The sequence below is a fragment of the Phaethon lepturus genome, unplaced genomic scaffold, assembly GCF_000687285.1.
Source record: "Phaethon lepturus isolate BGI_N335 unplaced genomic scaffold, ASM68728v1 scaffold51003, whole genome shotgun sequence".
NCBI lineage: Eukaryota > Metazoa > Chordata > Aves > Phaethontiformes > Phaethontidae > Phaethon > Phaethon lepturus.
Genome location: NW_010530770.1, coordinates 352 through 25,222, shown reverse-complemented (window position 1 = coordinate 25,222; position 24,871 = coordinate 352). Strand labels below are relative to the sequence as shown.

General features: G+C 42.1%; 1 protein-coding gene across 1 annotated transcript in view; it reads right to left on the bottom strand.

Annotated features, from left to right (window-relative positions):
* Positions 1–5,714: 5,714 nt before the first annotated feature.
* The window catches only part of MOGAT1 (monoacylglycerol O-acyltransferase 1), a 19,475-nt gene continuing 318 nt past the window's right edge, over positions 5,715–24,871 (bottom strand). The window contains exons 2-6 of the mRNA XM_010284357.1: positions 15,701–15,879; positions 15,069–15,270; positions 12,264–12,438; positions 8,546–8,745; positions 5,715–5,907 (exon numbers count right to left, since the gene is read on the bottom strand). Coding sequence (XP_010282659.1) covers positions 5,753–5,907; positions 8,546–8,745; positions 12,264–12,438; positions 15,069–15,270; positions 15,701–15,879 — 911 coding nt within the window. The 3' untranslated portion in view covers positions 5,715–5,752. The remainder of the gene's footprint in view (positions 5,908–8,545; positions 8,746–12,263; positions 12,439–15,068; positions 15,271–15,700; positions 15,880–24,871) is intronic.

Genomic DNA, 24,871 nt, shown 5'->3' with positions numbered 1-24,871 from the left:
GAGGCGGGACAAGCAGGCGGCCTTTGCGCGGTGGGGTCTTAGGCCTTCGTGCGCGCAGCTGATCCGCCTTCGCGCACCGGGGCGAGGGCCGGCCCTGCCCTCCTGCGGGTAGAGCCACAGTGGAGCGCAGGACTCAGCCTGCCCTGTCTTAACGGGCCTCTCCCTTTAAGGAGGCCGCTACTGAGCAGGTGCAATCTGGGAAAAATAATGAAAAAAATTGCTTGCTTCAAATAGAAAAATTAGGGTTTACTTTGCTGCATATGCAGCAAACAACTTTAGAGAAACAGCACAAATTTTAGCAACAAATAAAAACACCTGGGTTCTGTTTTAATGTGGGCTTTTACTTCAATAAAAGCACATACATTATTACATCTAAGAATTAGTCCTAAGCTATTTCCTCAGGAAAACACTACAATTCGTGTCTTTCCAGGACAGTCTCTGCTTTACAAATAGAGAGGCGGCCAGCTTTCCAGTCAACAAAGCTGCTTTCCACATTTACACGCTGCTCGCTGGCGGCAGAAGGAAAGGATTAGAGCACTGTTGATTCATGTTGGCCAAGAAAAGCTCTCAGCCAACCTGCGGGGCTCCTTCTTGGTCTGTTTATTAAATGTCGTCACAGCTGTTCAAAAAGAAATGGGGCTCCATTCACGTCAGTAGGAAACTTAACTGAAAATAAATTGCACAAACAGAAGGTGTCGTTTGGCTAACAGTTGTTACTACCATCCAAGATGAAAGAGAACCCAGGTTAGGTGTTGGCCAAACCAAGCGTACAAAGGCAACAAGTATTTCTTGATCTCAGCACGCTCTCTGCACTGCAAAGGGCATCCCAAGCTTCTGCGATTTGTGAAACTGACTGTTAGGGGATGGAAGGCAACCATAAAGGATATGGTTCCTCACTTTCTTTCAGTTACTCTAGGTGAATCTATTTCTGCAGCATATGAATACATTAAGGAAATTAATTTCCTCCTTTTTCTCTTCTTCCTTTTCTACAGCCCTATTCTGCCTGTTAAACTGAGAAAAGACAAGGGACTGGTGGGGTCTGTGATACAGGCAGTGCTCCCGCAGTTCAGCTGACACGAAACTGATACCAACCTTAAGAAACATCAGCTGAAAAACCATCTACAACCTTCAGGCCACCCGATTCCCTTTGGAATCCACTACTCGCGTATGGAGGTAACATCGCTTACCTATCACAAGCAGTTGTGATCAGGATTAGTGTTGCTGCAGCACTTCAAGAAGCGTGAAGATTCAGCTGCTCTCCACTCCTCATTTTTCTCCATTGCTTGCTTTACTGTTGTCACTTGCTTCTTTTTGATATTTCAACAGAATTAGGATGTGATGTTGATCCATTGATAAACCGTGACACACCTCCCATTATACATCAGTGTAATGAGACTACTTCAAAGCAATCCAAGGCCACTTTACTTTTTTATCCGTTTTTCCCCTTTATAGTATACTGAGATGCAAGGTAGGATTGCTCCATAAAGTATTGAAGCAGTAATAAAACACAATTAGCGTTTTCCAGGCTTGGGAATTCATACCTGTCAGTACAGCTCTTAGTATAAATATTTCCATACTTAAAAAAAACAAACAACAAACCAGTAACAAACTCAAATACATCACTGTTTTAATGTAGCTGGTCTTCCTCTTCCCAACACACAAATGCAACACTTTTTTTTTTATTCCAAGCAGCTATTTAGTTCCCCAGTTCACAGAGTTAAGCAGAGCCCCTGAAGCGTTTGGTCTTCTTTCTAGGATACAGATACCAAGACTTGGACTCTTTGCTGTAAATTTAACTTAAAATTCAAACTTAGGCTTAAACTCAAGTTGAATTCAACTCCAAAAGCTATTATTTCACCAGTTCCTCAGAGGAGTCACCCACCCTCCTGTGCTGCGTCTTCCCTGCTGCGGCCCCTTGGCACTGCGTTCCTGGTGGTGAGGTGCTGCAGGGCAGCCCAGCCCAGCCCAGCCCTTGCGCGGGCCCTTCGGGACTGCCAGCAGCAACCCGGCCTCAGGTGATCACCCTGGGGACTGCAGCAAGCAATCCATCCATCTTCCCTGCCCCCTGATGTCACAGCACGCTTAGGACCCGCGGCCTTACAGCTAGTCTAATGAGACCTCTTGAGCTCAGTCAGGCTCCTAAGGCCCGAGGGATGAAGCCCTCAGCCAACGGCAGCGATGCTTACTTGAATTCCAGCCAACACAAGCAGACGTTGGTACCAACCTTTTATTATCTCACACCTCCTTGCCACAGCTATGATTGGAACAACTGACACTCACATTTTACAGGTACCATAAAAAGTTACAAGTGTAAAATATGCTCACAATGTAAAAATTCTTGAGGATCAATGTGTAAAGACTGTCTGTAAACAGAATCTGGCAGAGAGATGTTCACCATGAGGGAACAGGCAGGCACTGCTGGCTTGAGCAGGTTGGAGAGGCAGCGTCTGCATGGTACGGAGGCAGGGTGTCTATCATGTGGATGGATGACTAGCTTCCCTGGGATGACCTCTGTCATCAAAAGGCACCAAGAGAAACACACCACGAAGCAGGCCCCAGGAAGCATGGACATCCCCCCCAGAAACCTGAGCACTACCCGATTCTTCTCATCACAGCTGGGGGAGAGGAGTGTCACCATTCCTACTAGCTGTTTGCTCTTGCTTTGTCAAGCACAAACTGCTGCTGAAGACTGCGTTGAAACTCGCTCTAACAAACAGGGGAAGCCTCCTTGTGGCTGCAGCAGTGGTAGGACTGGTGCTTGCACTAACCACAACCGGTCTACAGCTCCCGGGGCGCTGGCCTTCAGGCTCAGTATTGCAGGGCTGTTTTACACATCCACACACTAACACAGAGGTACATATTTTAGATGACACCATGCCTATCAGGTTTAGAGATTGACACTCTATTTTAAAATGGTCCTAGATAACACTACACAATTTGTTAATAAAAAGTGGCTTGGAAGGACCATCATAAGTAATATACAGCAGTTATTGAGCAGCAATATATATTTAAGTAGCTTGGAGATTTTTTTCTTTTTTCCCCCCTCTATCTTCCTGTGTTACAAAGCAATGAAAATGTCAATAGTCACAGTAACACAATCCCTACTTGTTCTACCTGTGCCAGTTATGGACGGTACTCGGAGCCCACAGGTAATTTTCTCATGGAATTCAGAGGTAAGCCTGTTTGTAGGGTACCCTCTGTACCAGATATTGCCCCAAAATCAGTATCTGCATATTCCCTACAAGTTTTGGCTAATGTGATCAACATCAATGCAAACGCTTCCCATCCTCAACGCAACACCAATGCTTTTAAATTCACATCCTGAGCTTCTCTATCATTAAGGTAATAGGTAAAGAGCAGACTGCAAATGAGAGGAAATGTCTCATTAGAGCAGATGATCTAGAAGAGAACAGTCTGACAAAGACTCCAAATTCTTCTTTCATGAATAATGAACACTACTTATCAGAGCAGGCAGCAAAAAAACAAACCCAAAGGAAATTTCACACATTTTGCTGTTGGCTAAGCAAAATGACTACTCAGGGCTCAGCACTTACTACGGCCCTCAGGACCCTAGAGACCTCTTCCCAGGCATCAAACCTGCTGTGTTTGACCTCTCTAGAAGCATGCCCTTCCAAGAGCTGAAACAGTCCTGATCTTAAGCTTGTTTTAAACATGGACAATCACAGTGCTTCCTCTTCTCAAGCCCTGCTCCTAAACCCCATTTCTGCCAAACAGTAAGCTGCCACTCAAAATTCTATATGCATACAGAGTCCTTCAAAGATCTTAATCCAGGGAAAGATGGACAGAGAGTGAGGAAGAAAGATGTCTACACCACAGTGATCATCAGGCAGCGAAAGCATGGGAATGGAAGGCAAGCACACGTGGCACCAAAAAAACTCAAGTAGAGTAGAGGCGAGTTGTGGGCACACTGACAGCAGTCTGTCAGGGAAGAGGAGGCTACTTCAGGCATCGCGAATTCCAGCCCTGGCTTCCAGAAAGACATCTGTCATCCTAGAGGAAGCAAGAGCAGGATTCGCTGGCTCAGTGCTGGTCACCTCTCAAAGACAGATAGGCACTAGAAGGAACAGCCTTCCTAAAGAAACCAACCTGTTGCTGGAGCACATCAGATCAATGTACAACCGCTCTGCCTGGTGAATATATACTGAGCTTTGGGGCTTTGGTTCGTTAGGATTCCACTCCTCAGGAGTCAAGATATTTCCACCTTTTTCGTTAAAAGGCCTTCATCTTGCTAAGACCTTTTCTTCCCAGAGTTTTAACTTTTTCCCAAAACCCCAGCTGCATGTCTTCTGAGGAGGCTGCAGCCCAGCAAGCACACAATGTGTCCAGTGTCTCTGTGGAACCAGCGCCACTGTTCCCGGGGCATGCCAGTGCTGAACTGACCCAGCTGCAGTTACCCCAGGCTGCCCGAAAAGCCTGTGCGTGTCCTGTCAGAGCACCTAACTGATGTAATATTCAGGCACCAAAACTGCTTAAAGCAAACCAAACACTTTTCAATAAAACCAGGTCTGTAAAGTCCACATGCAGATACAAAGCATTTACAAATACAAGAATTTATCTCATAAAAAATGCAATAATATACTGTAATTCTCTTCACACACACCATAATCTCAGAGACCTAGGTATTTTAACTGAAAAAGAGGATACAACTTCTCTCAAATTTAGGCACTTGGTTTGAATGCGAAGCATCCTCTTAACCTGCTGCACCCTAGAGCTGTGCTGCCACTGCCTTGACAAATACAGCTGTGTCACACTGCAGCACAGCTTTCCACGTACTTCCCCACATCCATCAGCAGAGAAGAAAAAGGCTTATATCAAGTGTGCTTTCCTTGGTGAAGTTTCACAAGTAGACTGAACACACTGGGCTCCCCCTCCTTCTGTGGAAATGCTTGGCATATGATCATTTTTAATTTGCACAAGATGTAAAGTTCACAGAATTCCCCCAGTAGCTTCCTCAGTACACTTCTCCTGTCCCATGCCTGCCATCTCCTCTGAGGCTGGAACTACCAAACAAAGCTGCTTCATCTTCCAAATTGACAATCCAAAGCACGGCTTATCCAAAAAGTCACATCATTCAGTGCTGCCCACCATGCAGCATATCCATGCACACAGAAAACTCAACATGCTGTTATTCCTCCAAACAGAGGGTTTGCTCTGCTCCATAACTTGGACAAACCACTTTTGCCGATATCCTGTTTGGGGCGGAAAGCTCCTATTTATTCTTGAATTTACATATAAATGGCTTATAATAGCTGAAAACACACACCTTAATTTCTATGGAAGAGCAGCAGGGGTTTTTTTGATATTCAGAGAACTACCTGATGTCCTGTTTGATACATGCTGGTAAGTCTCTCAACTTCTAATCACAGACTTTTTGGGTTTTTACTTTTCCTGCTCGTGATCTCTTACTGGGGCAACTTCCTCTCCTCAAGCTACAGTTAGGTACCACGGTAGTAAGAACATCTGTGCTGAGTCTCTTACTAGCATTTCTGGTACAGATGAACCTAAAAGGACAACTCAAAACAGCACTGGTTTCAAGCCTCACACCCTGAGGATTATTTTTTTTTCCCCCCAAGAGTAAGATAAAAATCAATAAATCATCTAATAATCCCTTCTTAAAATTATTCCTTACACAAGGATAATTACAGATTGCAAAATACAGATTGCAAGAAAGACATCTTTCAGCATACACTGTTTTTTTTCCATGAGATTTGGAATTACAAATTGTGATATGCTACTCAAAGACGAGAGATTTATGCTCAGGGATCCCATAATTTCCTTTGTGTTCTTCAAATAGTTTTCTTAGTTTCTGTAGGTACAACGCATGTAGCTGTTCAATCTCTTCAGTGGTGGGGTTCAAGTTCCGTTTCACAGGGATGGGGCTTCCCACTGTAAATCAAACACAACAGCAGCATTCATCGATGTCTCTTTTTAAGAAGAACTGCTCTCCCTCCTGTAACAGCTCCACCACAGCTGCTAGCTTTTCCCTGGGGCCTGATCCTGCCTTTCACAAACCTGAGCCCTGGGTCTGGTTCCTTCCTTTTGCTCAAGTTCAGATACAATGAATTTAAAAACCCCATCATTTCAGTTTGGCAGTAAAAGAGCAAATGAGAAGGAGCTTAAGTTCCAACTTGAAGGAGCTGTTTACACTTCAATATACAATCCCATGAGCCATGTGCTGCTTTGCGATTAGGGCAGTACACCACAAGTTCAAAATAGCATTTAAAAAAATGTACCTTCTCACCGTCTTCTGTTCTGATCTGATTACTAAAGGTAACCAATGTCCTCCTAAGAGGACAGCAGTGCCCTCAATCCCACAGCCACATGAAGAGGACGGAAGGAAATACAGATATCCTCAGATTTATTCAAAACAGGTATTGCTGCACCAGCACCAGAAATGTTGTTGGCTACCTCAGCCTAGGGAGTGGTAGCACGTAAAACCCCCAAACCCTGTACAGTGTCTCTGAACCATCCATTGCCCACAAGTATCATTCCCACTGAAGCGTTCTCATTGCATGAGGCACTGCGCAAAGCCTGCTACCTGCTCTGTCAAGCGAGAGCAAGAGGCAGCACGGGAGGTAATTCCACGGAAGTCCCGAGGGCAGCCTCCTCCTCTGCAAAAAGCTACAGCTTAAAAGCCTGCGGCTAAGAGAAGCTTCCCATGATCTCAGTCTTTCTTACGTTATTCAATCACTCCAGATTTTGACAGCTGTTCTTACGCTTGGAGGCACTGAGACCTGACCAAGATTACAGAGGAAGTCTATAGAAAAGCAGAGTTAAAAGCACTCCCAGGAGCTTTTACAAAGGCACCTGAAAATCCCTTTCAACAACAGATGTTGCCACTTCAAATTGGATGGTGTTGACTAAAGGGAAGGGAAGTCTAGCCAGAACCACAAAGGGGCTGATTCTGCATGTTCCTCCTGCAGCTTCAGCTGCCAACAGCTCTCCTGCCCTACACAGTGCTGAAGTTCAGACTTCACGTGGCTAGGGGTGGGAACCCAGCCCTGGGTTGAGCAATACCTTAGCAGGGGGTGACACCAATATACATCCAATACAGGAATTCCAGAAGCATGACTGGAAACACCAAACAACCCCCTCAAGCCCTCCTTCAGCAGTCTCTTCTCCTAAGAGTGGATACTTCGTGTGGAATCGGAGCCTACACTCATCTCCCTCATTTTCTGTGCAGTTTTAAGCAATCTGCTTAATTTGACATTTTAGAATTGATTCTATTTCCAAAAAGCAGTAACAGTTTTCAGGAAAAACAAGAAAGTGCTTCACTCGCCAAGCCCAAAACACTCAGATATCAGGGACCATGGTTTTGCTGAATTGCATCTCCTTGCTTTAGGAGCCACGGCTTCTGAACGAGGAGGAAACTTGCCAATACCTGGCCACGCTGTCAACACGGCTAACCGGCTCGGGTGGAGCTCAATGCGACTCTGCACCTTTCAGGAGCTGAGCTAACACTTTTAAAGCCATGTTAAGCCATACCAAGGCCCACCCCAAGAATGCAGGCACATGGTGATAGTTTTCAAACAAAAGGAAACAGAGGCACCAAAGATACAAGATTTCATGAGATCATACAAGTTCTGTTGCAAGACTCTGGTCTTGCTTATTTGTAGCACTCTCATGCTCTAGCCATGGACCACCTCTGCCCTTGCAGTAAATATTACAACGGTGAAGATTTGCCTCAAACTAAAAGACATCTTAAGCTTCAGAACAGTCTCGATGTCATAAGACCAGGGAAAAATTGCAGAAAATATGTTGTTCTCATTCCAATGCTTTGAAAACTTTTTGGCTTTAAAATAAGTGACATTTTTAGCCTGCCTGTGCATGGCATGCACGCTCTCAATTAAACATGAATGGATCTTTCCACGGGGAAAAAAAACTCAAAAAGGAAGGAAACACCTTAGGGAGCGGCAATGCCATCTAAGCAGCAGCCTGCTGAAGAGCTGTGGCAGAGTTTCCGCAAGGCGTCCTCTCCCGTACCTCCTCCATCCCTTCCCCCTGTCTGGATGAGCACCGGGTCAGGACTGCACCAGCTCCTCCCAGTAACCTTGCCCCAGAGCACCACCACAGTGGCTGTGCCTCAGCTGAAACACCCAACTGCCGCTTCTCTGCAGGGCTAAGAAATGAAGGTGCTGGGCATCTTACAAAGTAACTGCAGCATCCAGAATCCGCAGCAACAGCTGCGGAGCTGTGGCACCCTTCTGGTACAGACTGGACAACCCTTCAGTTTCTTTGAGGATTCCTGAGGATAGAAGCCCACAAATAACTGCAAATGAAGAGTAAGATTTGGCCTGGGACAGAAAGGGGAAAGGGGAAAAAAGAATCCCCCCTTTTAATTGAGGAAGGAGAGCAATTAAAAAAAAAAGGAAATATTTATTTTAAACCTCACATACTTGTTTTAGATGCACAGTAACCAATTGTTTCTGCTAGAACAGATTTATAAATTTACATGGGTATTAGTAGCACACTTAGGCATTTCTAAACATTTGCAAAAGCATTAGAAAAGGCACAGGGAACTTACCAACAGTATGAATAGGTTGCCTGTAAGGTATTAAGCCAAAACTGTATTGAAACACTCCTCTAGCATGAAATAGCGGTAAAGCAAAGCCCATTATCTTTTGCAGCTTCTCCTGTACATTTCTAAGCCATGAACCTCTGGGGTTTGCAACTTGCTTGAATAGTTCATTTTCACCAAAGGAAAACACCGGGACCAGATGAGCCCTGTAAAACAATGAACACACTGAGAACCCCTCCTCAGCCTGCACTTGCACCGCAGTTCACATCAGCAGTGTGGAAATGGTTTCATAATAACCAGCACAGAAAGCTTTGACAGCTCTAGACTTGATCAGCAACAGGCATTCAACTCTTCTGATATGCAGCTGCTCTTTGTCCGCCTTGGCTGTTTTGGGTTTTAGGAAAAAAAAAAAGTGATTAGCATATAACTAGCAACTAGCTTTTGGGCAGTATTTAGCTGATTGGTACCCATGACAACTTGTTATGACTGTTCATGATCATAAAAATGAATAATTATGATATATACAATTATAATTATGATCTTGTCCACCACTATTTCAGCAAGACCACCCTTGTTCCACTGCATTTGCTCCCTTGGCAAGCAAAGAAGCCTCATTGCTAACCTTCTAATGCTCCCAGCTGGGTGGCGTGAAAACCAGATCTTGGCTTTCCTCTGCCTTTTGACCGGAATAATACATGCACTTGATTTCAGCACAAAAACCGTGATAAAAAACAGACATCCTTACAGACATGAGTGCAATGCCAAATTCCTCTACTGTCCAATTCCCAGTGAAATCCTGCTTCCTCCAGACTTCTTTGAAAACACTAGCCTTAATCCATTATTACCAGAGGTCAAATCCTACCCACAGAAATTATACTAACTCACTTTGGCTCCTGCACAGCCTAAAGAATTCTCATTCAGTCCATGAATTGGCTTGGGAGGAAAGGCACTGACTAGCTCCCGGACAAGCAACTTAAGGCGGATGGAATCAGTGCAGTTGTCTCCAGCAGGCAAAACCACCGCTATATTCAAAACTTGAACTGCAGTATGCTTTTTGATTAATGCTTAGTTTCATTAAATAGTATTCTACAGAGTTTAAAGAAAAAAGAGCAGGGTAATCCTCAGCAGTCTCTGAAGGATACAGAGGTGTTTTATTTGCTTTATTTAAGTCTTAGCTTCTATATCTTAGCTCCATTCAGCCCACACTATCTTTGAGAAAAACCTTATTGTAAAATAGCAGCATTGCTATAGTAATGTCAGGATTAATTACTGCAGACCTCTGAATGCCGGAGGATGCACTGAGGACAGAGCCAGCTGGAAAATACTGTGGACAATCAAAACCCACCTGTATGGAAAAAAAAACTGCTTCTACAGCTTCTGAAGCCTGAGGACCCCAAAGACTATCATTCCCACTCACTACTCTGACTAGTGTCTGTTCAAAGGTTCTTTCTCAAATAGAGCATGCATCACCCAGCCACCTGTAAAGGAAATATCAGAAAGCCTGGTGCATACTGTGGCTATGTAAATACTCCACTTTTTACTACAACACTAAGACAAACAGGAACATCTTGTGGTGCAATAGCACCCTGAGACTGTGGGTTTGTTTTAATCTGGTGAAGACTTTTGCAAGATGCTATGTAGGAGGTTGAGACAGAGAAATAAGTAACTTATGATTGTGAAACTAAAGATAAGTCAGCTGATTCATCATTTGTTTCATGTCTTTAGGATTTCTTCATTTCATATCAGGTACCTGTACTATCTCAGACTAAAATGTCTTTTCCAGAAGTGCAGAGGACTTTTGCTGACATATTCAGACCACATTTGACAAGTTCCTAGCTGAGGAACCACAGCTTCTCTGTGCTGGCAGTACAGGAGAGCACAGGTCACCGCATTTCCCCTTTCTCACTTGGTATTTGATCACAAGCACCAGACACATATGCAGGCACTGAGGGCAGGTGGTTCTCACCTGCCTCCCGCAAGCCTCCCTTACCGTTTCATTTCCTCGCGAGTTGGAAGCTTGTTTCACATTTTGTTAATTGTTAGAAACAAAGTGTTAAAACCAGAGGCAATTACAGGATACAGAATCTTTGGGCAGGAGCTCAGGACTGCCAACAGTGCCACAAAAGCTCTGTTAGAGTCATGCTGTCCCACAGCCCTACTGTATAGAAATGAAGCCAGGATTCCTGCACTTCACGTAGAAGCAGTTTTTCTTGCCAGTGCTCAGACCCAGAATGACTTGTAGCCTGGTGGTTAAAGTGACCATGTGTGAGGTGTAGGTTTCCAGTCACTCAGGCAGAGACAGGCATTATCACCCTAGTGGAGGGCTCTAGGCAACTAAGCCTCTTTGTTAAAGAGGAGGACCATCACTTGAAACAAAGGACTTCATTAGGAAGGAAATGGCCATTCCTGTGTTTTGTAAGTGTCCTGATCTTGTTCTTCTGTGTTGGGGATGCTTTTGAAATCAAGGCCATGAGCAGCATAGGTGTATCTAGTTTCTCAATCCAAATCAGTTTAGATGAGAGATAAACACCAGCCTTTGTGATCTGACAGATCAGACGCTTATGGACATGCTCAAAACAAAAAGCATCTAAATACTTTTCTAAACTTCATGGTTAAAAAATAAAAGCTACTGATAGTGTTTAGGATCCCATTGAATTAATCAGCAGTTGAGCTGAAATCGAGTGAAGACTCAGGCACTGAAGTCCTAATTTAAATATGCAAGTGGTGGTTTTGGGTACAAATTAGACTAAAATGTTACTTTCTATCAGTGAACAGGTCCTTTATGTGACTTTTAGTGATATGTGTAAGAAACCCTCTCGGAATATTTTGACACAGAATAGTTTCTAGAAAAAAATGGACCTTGGCATCCTGTGTGAAAACAGAGAGCTCTTCTCTTAACTGGGAAAAAGAGCACCTTTTTCCCAGTTAATAGCTTAAAAAACTGTTATGATCTCCCAAGACTAGTATTTTTTTTTTTTTCTCATTGCTTCACATGTCAATATATAATCCTGGGAGCTGTTCAGAAAGCTTAGCACAAACAAGTAATTGGTTCCAATATTCCTAGTATACAATACATCTAGAAGAGTCCATCACAAACACAATAGCTTATACTGTGTGAATCACTCAAAAGATATTAATACCATCTCCATTTAGGCACACACTGATGGCTGTTTGACAGTAAAAACTAAACTAATTTTTCTTGAGTTTTTCACAAAAAATTCCCAGAAACTAACTTCTGCAAATAACAATCTTCAAAAGAAAGTCTTTAGAATAAAGATGAAACAAATCTCCCTAGACCACAATTTTCAGTAATTTAAAATGATAATATAATTCTATCTTAATATAATTTCAATTTACAGAACAGAAAATAGAATGTCTGCTCCACTCAGCAATAACAGCCAAGGTTTACTAATATTGTTTCATAATTCTTACTCTTTGCTGGTACAACAAACAACTGAAACAAAACACCAAGATATGCTAATAACACCTACTGCTTACAAATTATGAAAGTCAAAGGAAGTTTTCAACACTCCCAGATTGGATCTAGGTGGACAGACTGGCTCCTATGCCAGACACCTGCATGTTCTTAGACAAGCGACCCTTTCAAATTCTAATTATGTGAGTTTACTATATATAATATGAACTATATTTAATATGAACTATATTTAAGAATCAATCTGTATTCAAAGCATGCTTACTACAGCAGCCCAGATGGGAAACTTACCCATGTTTCAAGGCCATTTTAATAAAGCCCTTCCTCTTGAGGATGTTCAAAGTTAAACTCCCAGGATGTGCATTCAGAGATTCCTCTGCTCCTCCGATCACAATGATGGACGCGTGGCCACCTCCTTCATTATTCAGCACATACGAGACACTCTCCTTGGATGCAGAAACCATGCCTTCAGGAGCAAGTATTTTAAGAGTGATTGCTAAATCTTCATGTACAAGTACAGTGAAATTTAAGAAATATTTTTAAATACCTAAATGATGTTTCCAAATGATTACAGCACAGAACAGGGTTCAACCCCCTCATTCTGCAACAGATTCGGTCTAAGGTAAGTCCTTTCAGTTAATACTGATGAGCTAAATGCTGCTTCCCTATCACAGGAGTTTTGAGATCTTCAGGGAGGAGTGTTGCTCTTCTGTCAACTTGACTCCCCCTCAAAGATTCTGTACCCGAGAACAGAAGAGTTGAATGGCAGCAGATACTGTTGAGAGGCAGCAGCTAAGCCATAGAGCAGATGCATATAAACATAGGCACAGAGGGTTTAACAGAACGAATAGAGGACTTGTGAACTCAAACATGGATCTACAGTGACAAGCTGATCCCCTGCATTCTTTTCAAAGCTATAAAGCAGCAGCTCCATCTAAGGCAATGGCATGACAGCATCAGAAGAAGCAAAAAAAGGCTCACTTGTACCATTCCCGACGACTGCATCAGCTCATTCTCTAGTAACCGAGAGCTGGCACTCATCATCTATTTAGGCTAAAATAGCAGACTATATGAAGCTTTCCTGGTACTACTGCTGACCCTGATACTTCTAATCAGAGGCACACTGCTGTAGGATCCTTTAGTATCAACTTAGGCCTTTCTCTGAACTTGGCACTTTGAAAAATCCCCTTTCAAACAAATATGCATCTAACCCTGCCAGAGTTCCTGTGTGCCGTAAGTTTTACTTCAAGGGTTCATAGTGGTACCATTTACCCAGAAGCTACATTTAATTAGATTGTGTTGAATTAATACAGTCTAATTTACAATCTAGAGATCAAGACTAGCTTGCATTGTTGTTGCTTTTTACAGGGCTAGTATCAAAGTGTGCTCTTTTGGATGCTAAGCAAAGACTTCATCTCCCGTTACCCACTTGCTTTTTTTCCCCTATTAGGGACATTACGACATGGATTATGAAAATCTCAGAAGAAAGGGAAGATGATTGTGATCTAGTTTTGAGAGCTGGCCACCAAGAGGAATAGCTTGCTACTGGAGCAAGTTCAGACTTCAGTAAAAAGCTACTGCCATTTCCCATGTATGCCTTCACAGTCACTGTTGCTCTGAAAAATGCAGCTGGCCCGAGACTCACAAGTAATCCAAGTGATGCTCGTTCACCAGTCGGCATGCATCTTCTCTGGAAGAGAAAAAAGAGCCTGTCTTTCCCCAGGACAAATTTCTCTCCCTGCTGAAGCAGAGATGTCAGCCTGCGTGCACGGCACTGCTTCCCACCTGCTCACACTGCAGCTCAGTAATGCTGCACCTGCTCTTCCCAATGACAACTGCAGCCTGGCAGCCTTCAGAAACGGGGAGCAAAAGACTGGGAGATGAAACAACAAGCTAGGAGCATGGTTTCCAACACATGGAAGATTTTGCAAGTGTTTTATGATTTGACTGATAACCTGTATTATACCAAAGCTCCCCTCTGGTTTATCAGCTACATACAAAACAAGCTACAATGATGACTATTCTTTAGTATGCTTTTTACTAAAGCTGTTTCTCATCTACCAGGTAAATATTTGTTCCTATGGGTCAAGATGCCAAAAACGTGTAAAGCTGATTTCCAGGCTAGGCAATGTTTAAAACTCTGATCTTGCCACTGCCAACCCCTTAAGTTTGCAAGCCTGAAAAAATCCCCTCAGAAATAACATTTGTATGGAGGGGCGTTCGCTGGTACATTGAAGTATACATGGATATGCAATTCTGATATCAATCTGAACAACATCCTAGGCATGTTTCCACAAATGGAGCAGCTGAATAACTTATCTGAAATCACAGCGTCTGTGTTGCAGGAATAAGGGCTAGAACTCGGTCTCCCAAACCTAGTCTTGTGCACCAGCCCATATTTACTCATGCTCTAGTTTAATGAATTTAAGTGAAATAACTCCTGTATTAAACCACTGGGGGGAACACTAGTCCCAACTTCATTGTACATTCTGCTGTTGCACAAAATTTATTGCTTGTTATTTTTATCTTTTATTACCACAGTACCAATCATGAATATCACTCCTTTATGACAAATGCTGCTCAAAGAGAAAAAAGTTCCTGTCTTTAGAGTTTACATCTCCATTAAAATTACACAAATTTGCAACATGGGACCTCAGTCAGAAGTAGGCAATTAACTTCTGACCAGAAAGATATTTGTAATAAGTAGGACTTCAAACCTTTCAGATAAGAGATTATTCTCAATTCGTTTTAAAAGTGTCTGTGCAATGACTAAATAATGTTATAAATGAATATGCCCTTCTCTTCTTGTAAATAACTGGTACTCAATACTGCTATCTCATAATTCAAGGGAAAAACAGCAACTTTTTTCATGAAGGAAAAAAAGAGCTCAGTGATATAGTTTAACAAAACTATTAATAAAACCTTTCAAATTGTTTTGGAACAACAGCTCATCATAAAACAGAGGTTTAATTTAGCACCAACGCTGATCCTTCTGAAGTAAAATTACTTACCATTCATAGGTACAGGAATGGACCCTACATTTGAAGCAGAAGCTGTAATGCGGAGTAACAGCTGAGACATTCTGCTTTTACCTACCAGCACTCATTATGTATTCTCTGAAGAAGGGACAGCCGAACCAGATGGGCATGATATGAAGATACGGAGTAAGCCCAGGAAATAAATTTTTGAAACTTGGACCAGTGCAAAAGTTTCCAAAGGCTCCAGCTACCAGGACTCCATGAGGGTGAAAGCCAAGTAAGTAGTTGTGATTTGGATTCAGATCTGAAGTTTTTATTAGCTGAAAAATAGAGACAGTGGAGGGGCATTATAATCTTTACCTCAGAAGGATTCTCAAAAACAAAGTATGGTGATTGCACATTGACAAGATGCAGAACCGATGACAATTCATTTCCTTCTGCGCACTTTAAACTACTGTCCTGTTTTACAGCTGAACAAAGTTTAAACACATGTGTCTCAAGATATCATGTCTAGCATTTACTGTTCTGAGGCACTATCTTGTGACCCAACAGTACAAGTAGAAAATCAGCCCCCGCCCCTTTTTGTCACTAACTCTCAGACTTCCCATGTTTTAAAAAGAAGTTAAGTTTACCCTGGAGTAAGCATTAGAAATTTACCAAAGATGAGCCTTAGATGTTTGTCCACGCTCATGGCTATTCAAGCTGTCTCTGTTCCAATGTTTACAGTTCTGTGAAAAACCTTTTACTCACGTGAATGGGAAAGTATTCCCTAAAGTACTTCCAAACAGTCCAGCTTCTGACCCATTGGGACCGTCTGCCCCCTGTGCATGGCGTTTCCCAGTCAAGGTAGAGCCACAGAAGATACAGAACAGCAAGGAACCAGAAATTGCCGAGGATCAAGATCACAAAGAATCCACAGCAAAACTCTGCTACAGGAGACAAAAAAAAAGAAACCACAGCAAGCATTAATCACACCTGTCACCTTTAAGACCTTGAATTCCCAGCTCTGATATTTTTATTATGGATGTTACTCAAAATGCATACAAATCAAAGTTAGCTTATTCCACATTGTGTGAATGTTGTTACACTGAGGGTGAAACACCTACAAGGGTGTATCACCTCAGTCTGTATTTCTTACTCTACTGCACAACTGGACGAATAAGCCCAAGATGATGTTGGTTTACTTTAACATAACAAAAACATGAGCTGATGACAAACACACTTGTCTCCTCCCCATGCTGATGGTGAACACTAATGTGTGGTAGAAAGGATCTGGTTTACCTACGACAGGTAAGTCTTACTAAGACCCCAGTTAAGATCAGCTTAATTCGAAAGACAGATTACTTGGGCATTGAAAACTCAGAGCAGATTCTCTATACTAAGCAGGTTTCAAGCTGCTGAAATTCAGAGCTTAACTTGGCCTAGAGGCACTCTTGTGTTTCTTCCAACCTGAATACTTATTTTTTGTGAACTTCTGCCAACTTGCCCTTATGCGTAGTTTGACTGTGCCTTCGGAGTAGAAATGGATATATTGTCGTGGGGTAACGGAGAACTACTGCAGAATCCAGAAGCAGACAGAGCAAGCAAAGCTGCTGGTTAGATTGAGTAGGAAAGGAAGGGAGGAACATTCCCATTTCTGGCAGGGAGCGAGCAGAAAAATAAGGAACTGCATTTGCTCCAATAAACAGAGAAGAGAACAACCATAAACAAAACCAGAAGCAGGATAAAATCTACTGTTTTGAAGGATACTGAAGAATGAAGTATCATCAGTACAGAAGCTCATTGTTTCCTGCTTAAACAGGCAACCCTGGTCTTGCACAGAGAAGCACCTCAGTAAGAGCTCTAGAAAAATACCACAGCTAACTGAGGCCCACAGACCTCCAAAGTCGATGTGGAAAATAGCCAAAAGCTGCAACAACAACTTCTAGGGAACATCATTAAGGCAGGACAATAACACAGGTGAAAGATGACACTCAGTTCCATTGCTCCAGAAGGAGAACTCACTGGGAATCCCACAGCAGCAAGCAACATTTCAAAATATGGCAGAGAAATATTTTGAGGAAAAGTCATTACCTATTCTTTGAAGAAGAGATCCTGAAACTAAAGAACTAGGAATGCTAATCTGGACAGGATGCCAAGGTTCACCATCTAAATTTGAGTAAGTACGAGAAGTTTTTCTAATTGCCATAAATCAATTAATTTCAAGTTGTTATTCAAAAATTGTTAAGTATTTATATTTCCCACCCTTCCTTTCAGAAGGACTTTTGGCTCTGCAGAATCACATGGCTTTTTCCTAGCCAAATAGCTGAAAAGTTGCTTTGGATCAAAGCATCCTTGCTGTGAGAGCTAATTAAATCAGCAGTGGTAAGTGCCAGATAGCACTATTTAACATTATGCAAACAAACATACACCAGATCAACAAGCTCACTGCTTTGTTTTAGCTAGAATACGTTCCTGCATGCATGTGAGGAGGTATGGGGAGATAAGTATGCTGTCAGGACTTCCTAAGGGGAGCTCAGCATCATGTAGGATGAAGCCAATTTATTATTGCATTCGCAATGAGACACGCAAAGCAAATTCCTTTTACCATACCTCCTTATTAGTTCACTGCATTAGCAGCCTGCAAGATGAGTTAAACACTGATGACTCAAAACCAATGAGCCTATAAGCACAAAACCAGTGTTTTCTCCTGCAGAGAAGACAGTGAGTAAAAACATGGCGATCACTTCACCTGAATTCATAAACAAGCAAAATTGGAATTTGGCACTTTACTGTATCATTGCCTCCTTGGATGTAGTTCCAGTGTACACTGTAAGCTTAATTCTTAGCTTAAACTTGAATTCAAGCTTTGAAAATATCTCTGTGGTGTATTGGAACAATGGGGGAAAAGAGAAACAATACAGATTAAAAGAAATCACTGCCATGAGCCTCTGAACATCTGGTGTGACAGCCACCATTGGTAAGATTTGACATCCCTTTTTCTCTATTTCCCCATTTACAACATCTGCATATTCACTGGCTACAGGAAATGGATGAAAAATATTATATATTGTGTTAGCTAGCAGTACTGGCAGCCATCCTGCCTAATGATGTTCGAACACCTGATGCTTCACTCAGTAAATAGGCTCTAAGCTTGCAGCTGTGGGCACGAAATTAATAAAATAGTTAAATACCACAGAGATAGGAAGTAGAAAACCAGCATATTGGGTGGGGAAATACAGGTGATCCCAGCAACTGGAAGCTCCGAATGCATCTGCAGTTACTAAGGAGTCAAAAATGTCTGAGTAATATCTATTGTAAGGGCCACCAAGTCTAAGATTGTCCACGAGAAGACAAGCCTCCCATTACTCTCAGAGCAGTCACAGACCATGTCCAGCCAGCACAGGTGTATCCCAGGTGGCCAGGGCGCTCGTCTCAATCCAACCAGCACTACAGGCTCTCCGTAGCACCCCACAAAGCCATGCAAAGCAGCTCGCACCGAGACCTCCAGACTGCTCGACAACATGGACAGGTCCAAGCTACGAGCCAGCTCCTCCCGTTTCCCACGTGCCCTTAGCCAAGCTTTCTCTAAACACATTGTGCTGCTATGTCTTAAATGAGCTGGACACTTTCAGAGTTCAGTGATTTGAACCTCTTCCCACAAAGAACATGATAAACAGGACATCTTTATCCCACTGGCGTTCTAGTGAATACACAGGTAGAGATGCGATTTTTAATACTATACTTCTCTGGGCTTTAGAAGTACCAGTGCATACCAATACACAAAGCAAGGTGAAACGCTCATTTCTTACATCTATGGCCACAGGAGGAAAAAAAATGAAAGATGTCATATTCTTCAACAACCACGTTGATGTACCTACAACAGAACAGTCTTTTCTTCACCTCCAGTCTTCAGAGCAGCAATGCCTCCAAGCTGGGTGTCTGAGGAACAGAACATTGGAGGGAACACACAAGGAGAACTGCACAGTGGTGTCTTCATCCCCAGTGAACATTTGCTCTTCTCTATTACACCTCAAGGTACCACTAATAAGTTGATTTGGGCATTAAAAACAAAATATTTTCCCTGCTTAGTGGATTCTTTCATTAGGGAAAAAGAAAAAAAATTAAGATCAGCCTTAGTTTCTGGAGATACTTTCTAAATTATTTATAAGTCACAAACAAAAGGATAGAAATTTAAATTAAGTAACATATAGAGCAAATAGACTCCAACAGTCCCATCAGAGGAAGACCTGAGACAACAGGCAACACCTGAGAGGAGACAACCTGCCAAGGCAACAGTAAGCAAGTTCATGCTTCTGCAGAGTACTGCTCTGCAGCTCTTACACAGAAGTATCTTTTCTAAAAATGGAGTCATAATGTTATTACTATCCTGCACTAATTGCATTAGTCTGTGCAATTCTGTCAATATACAGATTTCCACCAGAAGCACAGGAACTTGCTGCCACTTTTTACCCATGGCAGATATGGACTCCTCAGCAAAGAACAAGCTGGGAATTTATTTAAACTAACTGCACTGGAAAATTGTTGAAGTCCATAGGAATTTGGTAGCAATCTCCAAGACTGAGGTGGTGAGGAGGTCAGCATTTGTTGAATATGTATCAGTCTCCTGTAGCGGAGGTCCTTTGTCAGTTTATTGGTCACAACTGGGAGCCCCACTCTCAAGGATATTTGAGCACTCCTACCAAGGAAGCTGTATTTCAACACTACTATAAAACAATACAAACCTTCAGATGCCAAGGTTTGGAGGTTTGTTTACTCTGGACTTTGGCTCCAGTTCCCAAGCAAGCAGACCTTCCATTGGCAAATACCGATATACCAGAGATACAGAGCATTAGGCACTATTGACTTGTAGATAGAGTGGTCTGGATACAGTAAATCCCCTAGTTAACTAATTGCCAAATCCCAAGACAGCATGCCCAATTTAGTCTACATATTTCCTGTTTCTTTTATTTCCCCTTAGGCATCCACTATCAGTTATGTTCACATACAGGTTGCCAAGCCAGGGCCTCTGGCCTGACACAGCACAGCTGTTTTTCTTTTCTTATTCTCGAGAGATACAAACAAATATACAGAGATACATGGTTAAATTCCCTCCCTAAGATGCAGGTAACAAGAGGCAGCATTCCTAGAAACACTAGTCAGTCAGGCATCAGCAAGTACCCTGTTATTCTCTGTGATCACACATCAGTCCCTGCCCATGGCCAGCAATAAGCTTCAGGGATAGATGAATACAGACTGACAAAATCAAGTAGCAATGCCAGCCAGCTTGCTAGGAAAGGCTCACAGAGCTTAGCTGAGTTTTCTTAGGTATCAAAAGACAGTTTTTTAAAAAAGGCTTTGAGAAGGAATGAGACCATTTTCATTAGCCAGCTACAGCTGATGAATTAAATCAGCACCAGATAACAAAACAGCATTACATGTTTGGGGAAAAGGTTATTTTTTTTTTGCTTTAGCACATTACAGTGACACCTTCTTTCTCAACACATAAGCCACTTACTATTCCAGCAGCAATATCTCACTCTGTGGCAAATGTTTCATCTTTTCTATTCTTTTGGGGAAGCCAGATCCACAACTCAAAACCGTCTCCAGCCAAATGCAATTAACAGAGTGCTTCTTCCTACATGCACAGAAGTTTAATCACCAGAGAACAGGATGTAGTTTAATATACGCCAATGTCTTTAGCATATTGTTTTGTGGCTTCATGCAGGTTAAAGTATACCTTTTATTAAAGTATACCCCTATTTTATTATGTACTGATCTTGTATTATTAAGTATTTTGCAAATAAACACGGGGGTGCGTGCACGCTTCCTAGGTGTCCAGCAAAAAGACCAGTGTGCCACGCTGGACCTAGAAAAAGTGAGCCATAGAAGAGGCACCATTCTCCCCTACCACCACCTTGTCTCAAAACAAAATCCTGGTATCCTTGTCATAGGGTTAAACTCTCATTTCTATCTCATTGTCTGGGCCAAGACACCACCACTCCACCCAAGTTACCTGATTCTGCATTTGGTTTTGTACATGCTCAAATTCCACTGCTCCTTTTCACATCACATGCACAGGAGTTAGCAGAAGAGAAGCTTTCCACTCACCTTCTAGCTTTATTTTCTCCAAAATGCTGTCATTTGATTTGTGTACATTAGAGAGGAAGAAAAATAAAAGGCTAAAGCATCTGCAACGAAGCCCTTAAACCAAATCTCATTGATTTTTCTTTGTTTAAATTGTTTTGCCTTTAAATTAACCCTTTGATCTACCTCTTGCCTAGGTACTGATCACCTCCCAGTACAAGCTGAACCTCACTCACAGATGTGCAGTACTGAGGCACAGAGCTCATTCCTGCAGCACACTTACATACCAGGGGTAAATCACTGCTCAATGACATCCATTGCATCCATTGACAGTGACAATGTCTTTTGTGTGTATGTACCATGAAAACTACAGTACAAAAATGGGAGCAATGTAACGCCTCTTCTCTTGCCCCTGGTCAGTCCAGCAGCACTTACAGGCTTAGAGATTTCACTCCTCCAGGTGACTTTCTGCCTGGGGTTGGGCTGGACAATGGCACAGAGAGATCACAAGCAGGTATCTACAGGCAGCTTCAGCGGTACACACCATGTGGGTGCTTGCACGAGCTTGGAACGGGGCCAGACCTGCCCAGGGACTGTCAGCCCCTGGCCAAGCCAGTAATTACAGGCATAAAACTACATCTGTCAGAATTGTCTGTTTCAGGGTTTTTTCCAAAGTAGGTACTCCGAAATTGCAAAACTTCATATATTTGCTGTTTCAACAGTGAAACACTAATAACGTGAAATTATGCTTCAGCCTGAAGCTGTTTTGAATTTCTGCTTAATACAGCAAGAAACAGCATCATTTTAGTGTTTCCTGGTTTTAGTTTTCACAGCTTTAGTTTTCTAGACTCCAGGCTGGTACCACTCCTCTTTTAAAAGAAGGAAGCCCATTTAAAACACTCCTCTTTTTCATGGAACTTTACCTAAACTATTTTAGTCTGCTGCACTTGGAGCACATAAGATAGGAAACCATATGGCAGTTTCAGCTGGCACACGGTGGGAAACTGTTAGATGGGCATTTCTCTCATCTCATCCAGAAGCTCTTAGATACAGATTAGAGCATTTCATAACTTATTTTTGCTTCTGGAGTCATGCCCCTGGATAACTAACAGAAGAACCACTGCTACAATGAAACCTTTTCTGCTTGAGGGTGAACTTTGGCAGCTTGCAGCACAGAGCAGGGAAGCACAGGAACTTACAACCAGAATTTTAAAGAGGTTCCTTTTGTATGTAATGAAATTCTGTGCACATCTGTACAGCTTTTTTGAGGCAGAGGCATGTTTATTCTGCCTATGCTCTACAGCGGAAGCAATGTATCTGTAGCGCAGATCCAGCCCAAGCCAGTACGCTGTGTGAAGAAGCAGAACTTTCTTGTTTGTACCGTGCTACTGCAGCTATTTGTTCAGTGTTCGTTGACTGATTCGCTCTTTGTACAAGTGGTGATGAGATTCAGAGTCTTCAACAACTATTGCATATATGTACTTCGGGCCAACTTGTGAGCCTTTCAGCCTTTAGTCACACCAGCAAGAGGGCATGTTCAATCATCAATTCCACAGCCTCAGAAAACCATGCAGCATTACAACAAAGCAAGCCTGGAGAGCAAGGGGCAAAGACCAACACAATATGCTTTTTACATTAAATTCAGCTATTGTTAAGGGTCTCAGCCAGAAAGATAAAACCAATTCTTAATTTTCAGAGTCTTCTATCCAAGTCACATCCTGGATTCTAAGTTGTAATAGACTCACGTTCCCTTTACTGCTTACACTGTGTGCCAAACCGTGTTTTCACATGTCACTCCCCAGATTTAAAGCATATCATTACCCAATTCAGCTTTTGTCTTTCAGGTCACTAATTTTTAGAGTTATCTTACCTTACCTGTTAGTCCTATCGGTCCATTTTATTAAGCTATGGTACCTCATCACATACCTAGATGGACAACTTTAGGAACTAAGCCAGTACCCTATTTATTCACTGCTCTAAACAGAATCCCTATATCTATAACAGGAATCATTAGTTATCACATCGTGTTATCTGTTAATGTTTTCACATGCAGATATTTTTACATAAGAAAGACTGAATCTACAGAAGATCTTGCTTGGTATAAACTAGTTCCAACCATATACCAACCCACAAATAACACCTACCCCTCCAACCTATCTTGTGATGAATTCACACAGTATTTCACTTGTACTGGGGCATCTCCTGTATGGTTTGAAAGTGTCACTTTTGAATTCAAGAGCTTACAAACAAACATTTCCATACTTTGCTCAGCAGATCAAACTAAAGGCTGAAAAATCCAGTCATAATAGCAATCCAGAATGTCAGAAACCCCACATTTTTCACTTCAAGTCATTTAGGATTCAGCCATCTGAATTTTCCTGGAGCTAAGTGAAACTTTTTGGCCAGATCACTCAGACTGTCCTATGACTGAAAGGGTACGCCTACAAAATGACAAGGTCACCTTGGATAGCTCTAATGATAAACAACCCCATGAAAGCACAAGCAGATTATTATTATTAGAATCAATTTGTCCACCAAAATTCGAGCATTCTTGCACAAAGATTTTTTTCATGTTCAAAGTAACCAGCCATAAGACCGCTTCCTTGTTGATTTTCCCTGACATTTATTCCCAGGCAGGGCCAGCTGCAGCAGACAGCTGCCTACTTCTCCCACTACACTGCGGTAAGGGTGTATTTTCTGCAGCCCAACCACTTCTACTAAGCACACATGGACGTGATTTTCTGTAGCAGCATTGTTACCAACCAGGCTAGGACAAAAATTGTTTCCTTCCACTGCCACTGAACTTCCACTGCATTATCATTAGACTGGAATAATGGCATATGCCAAGATCTAATTCAACAACAGAAAATTAAAAGCACAGGCTATTTACAATGTAGTCACAAACATGAACTGTTTATAGTCGGACCACATACAATTTAGAGGTAACATAAACCAGCCAAGTGCTAAGGATAAACCTTTGAAGGTGCTTCATATCCTCCATGCTTCCTCCACATACACAAATCTTTTATGTGTGGGCTAAAAGCCTTAAAAAAAAAAATCTGAAAGGATTCAGGCCACTACCTGAATGACACTATCTTTGCAAGATATACAACATATGCACACATTCCTTTTCTCCTTGTAAGTCCTAAACCACAGATGACCGTAACACGATCCACCATTTCCAGTAACACACAGGTAGTCAGTTGCTCTATACCTCAGAACAGTTTTGTTCCGCGCGGATTATTCAATAACGGCTTGCCAATTTACACAATCCATGGATCTGGTCCCAGAGAATTAAACCTTAGCTTGCCTTATCAAGTGACTCATTTTATCAAGTCCAAGATAACTACCCATGAGAATAAGATCTGCTGCTGTGAAGAGGTGTTTAGTAATAGGAGTCTATTAAGGTATTAAGAAAATTCACTATAGGGGAATAATCAGGGGAAAATGTTTACCAAGTAAAATCGTTAGGAACACTTTCTTAAAGCAAGTGAGGACACTTTTCATAAATGTATAGAAATGCCTGCATTTAAGCCAGTTCACTGTCAATCCTTATTAATTTTCATCACCTAGTTAAATGAGAATTTTATTGAACTATAGAATATGAAGTTATTTTACAAAATCGGTAATGAAAACAGCATTAGTCATGTACCAGCCCTTACACTCCTGTCCAATAAAAAGTTGTTAGAAACCTAGAGGGCATTTCAATGAGAAGACGTGGTCACTAGCTTGTAAGATCATATTTTGAAAAGAACTCATAGAAAGAAATACACCCCCAAAAAAAGAAAAAGCTATCCAGGGCTTTCAGGGAAGAGAAGAAGGCCCAAGCCCAGAAGTGCAATGCTCTTGCCTGCC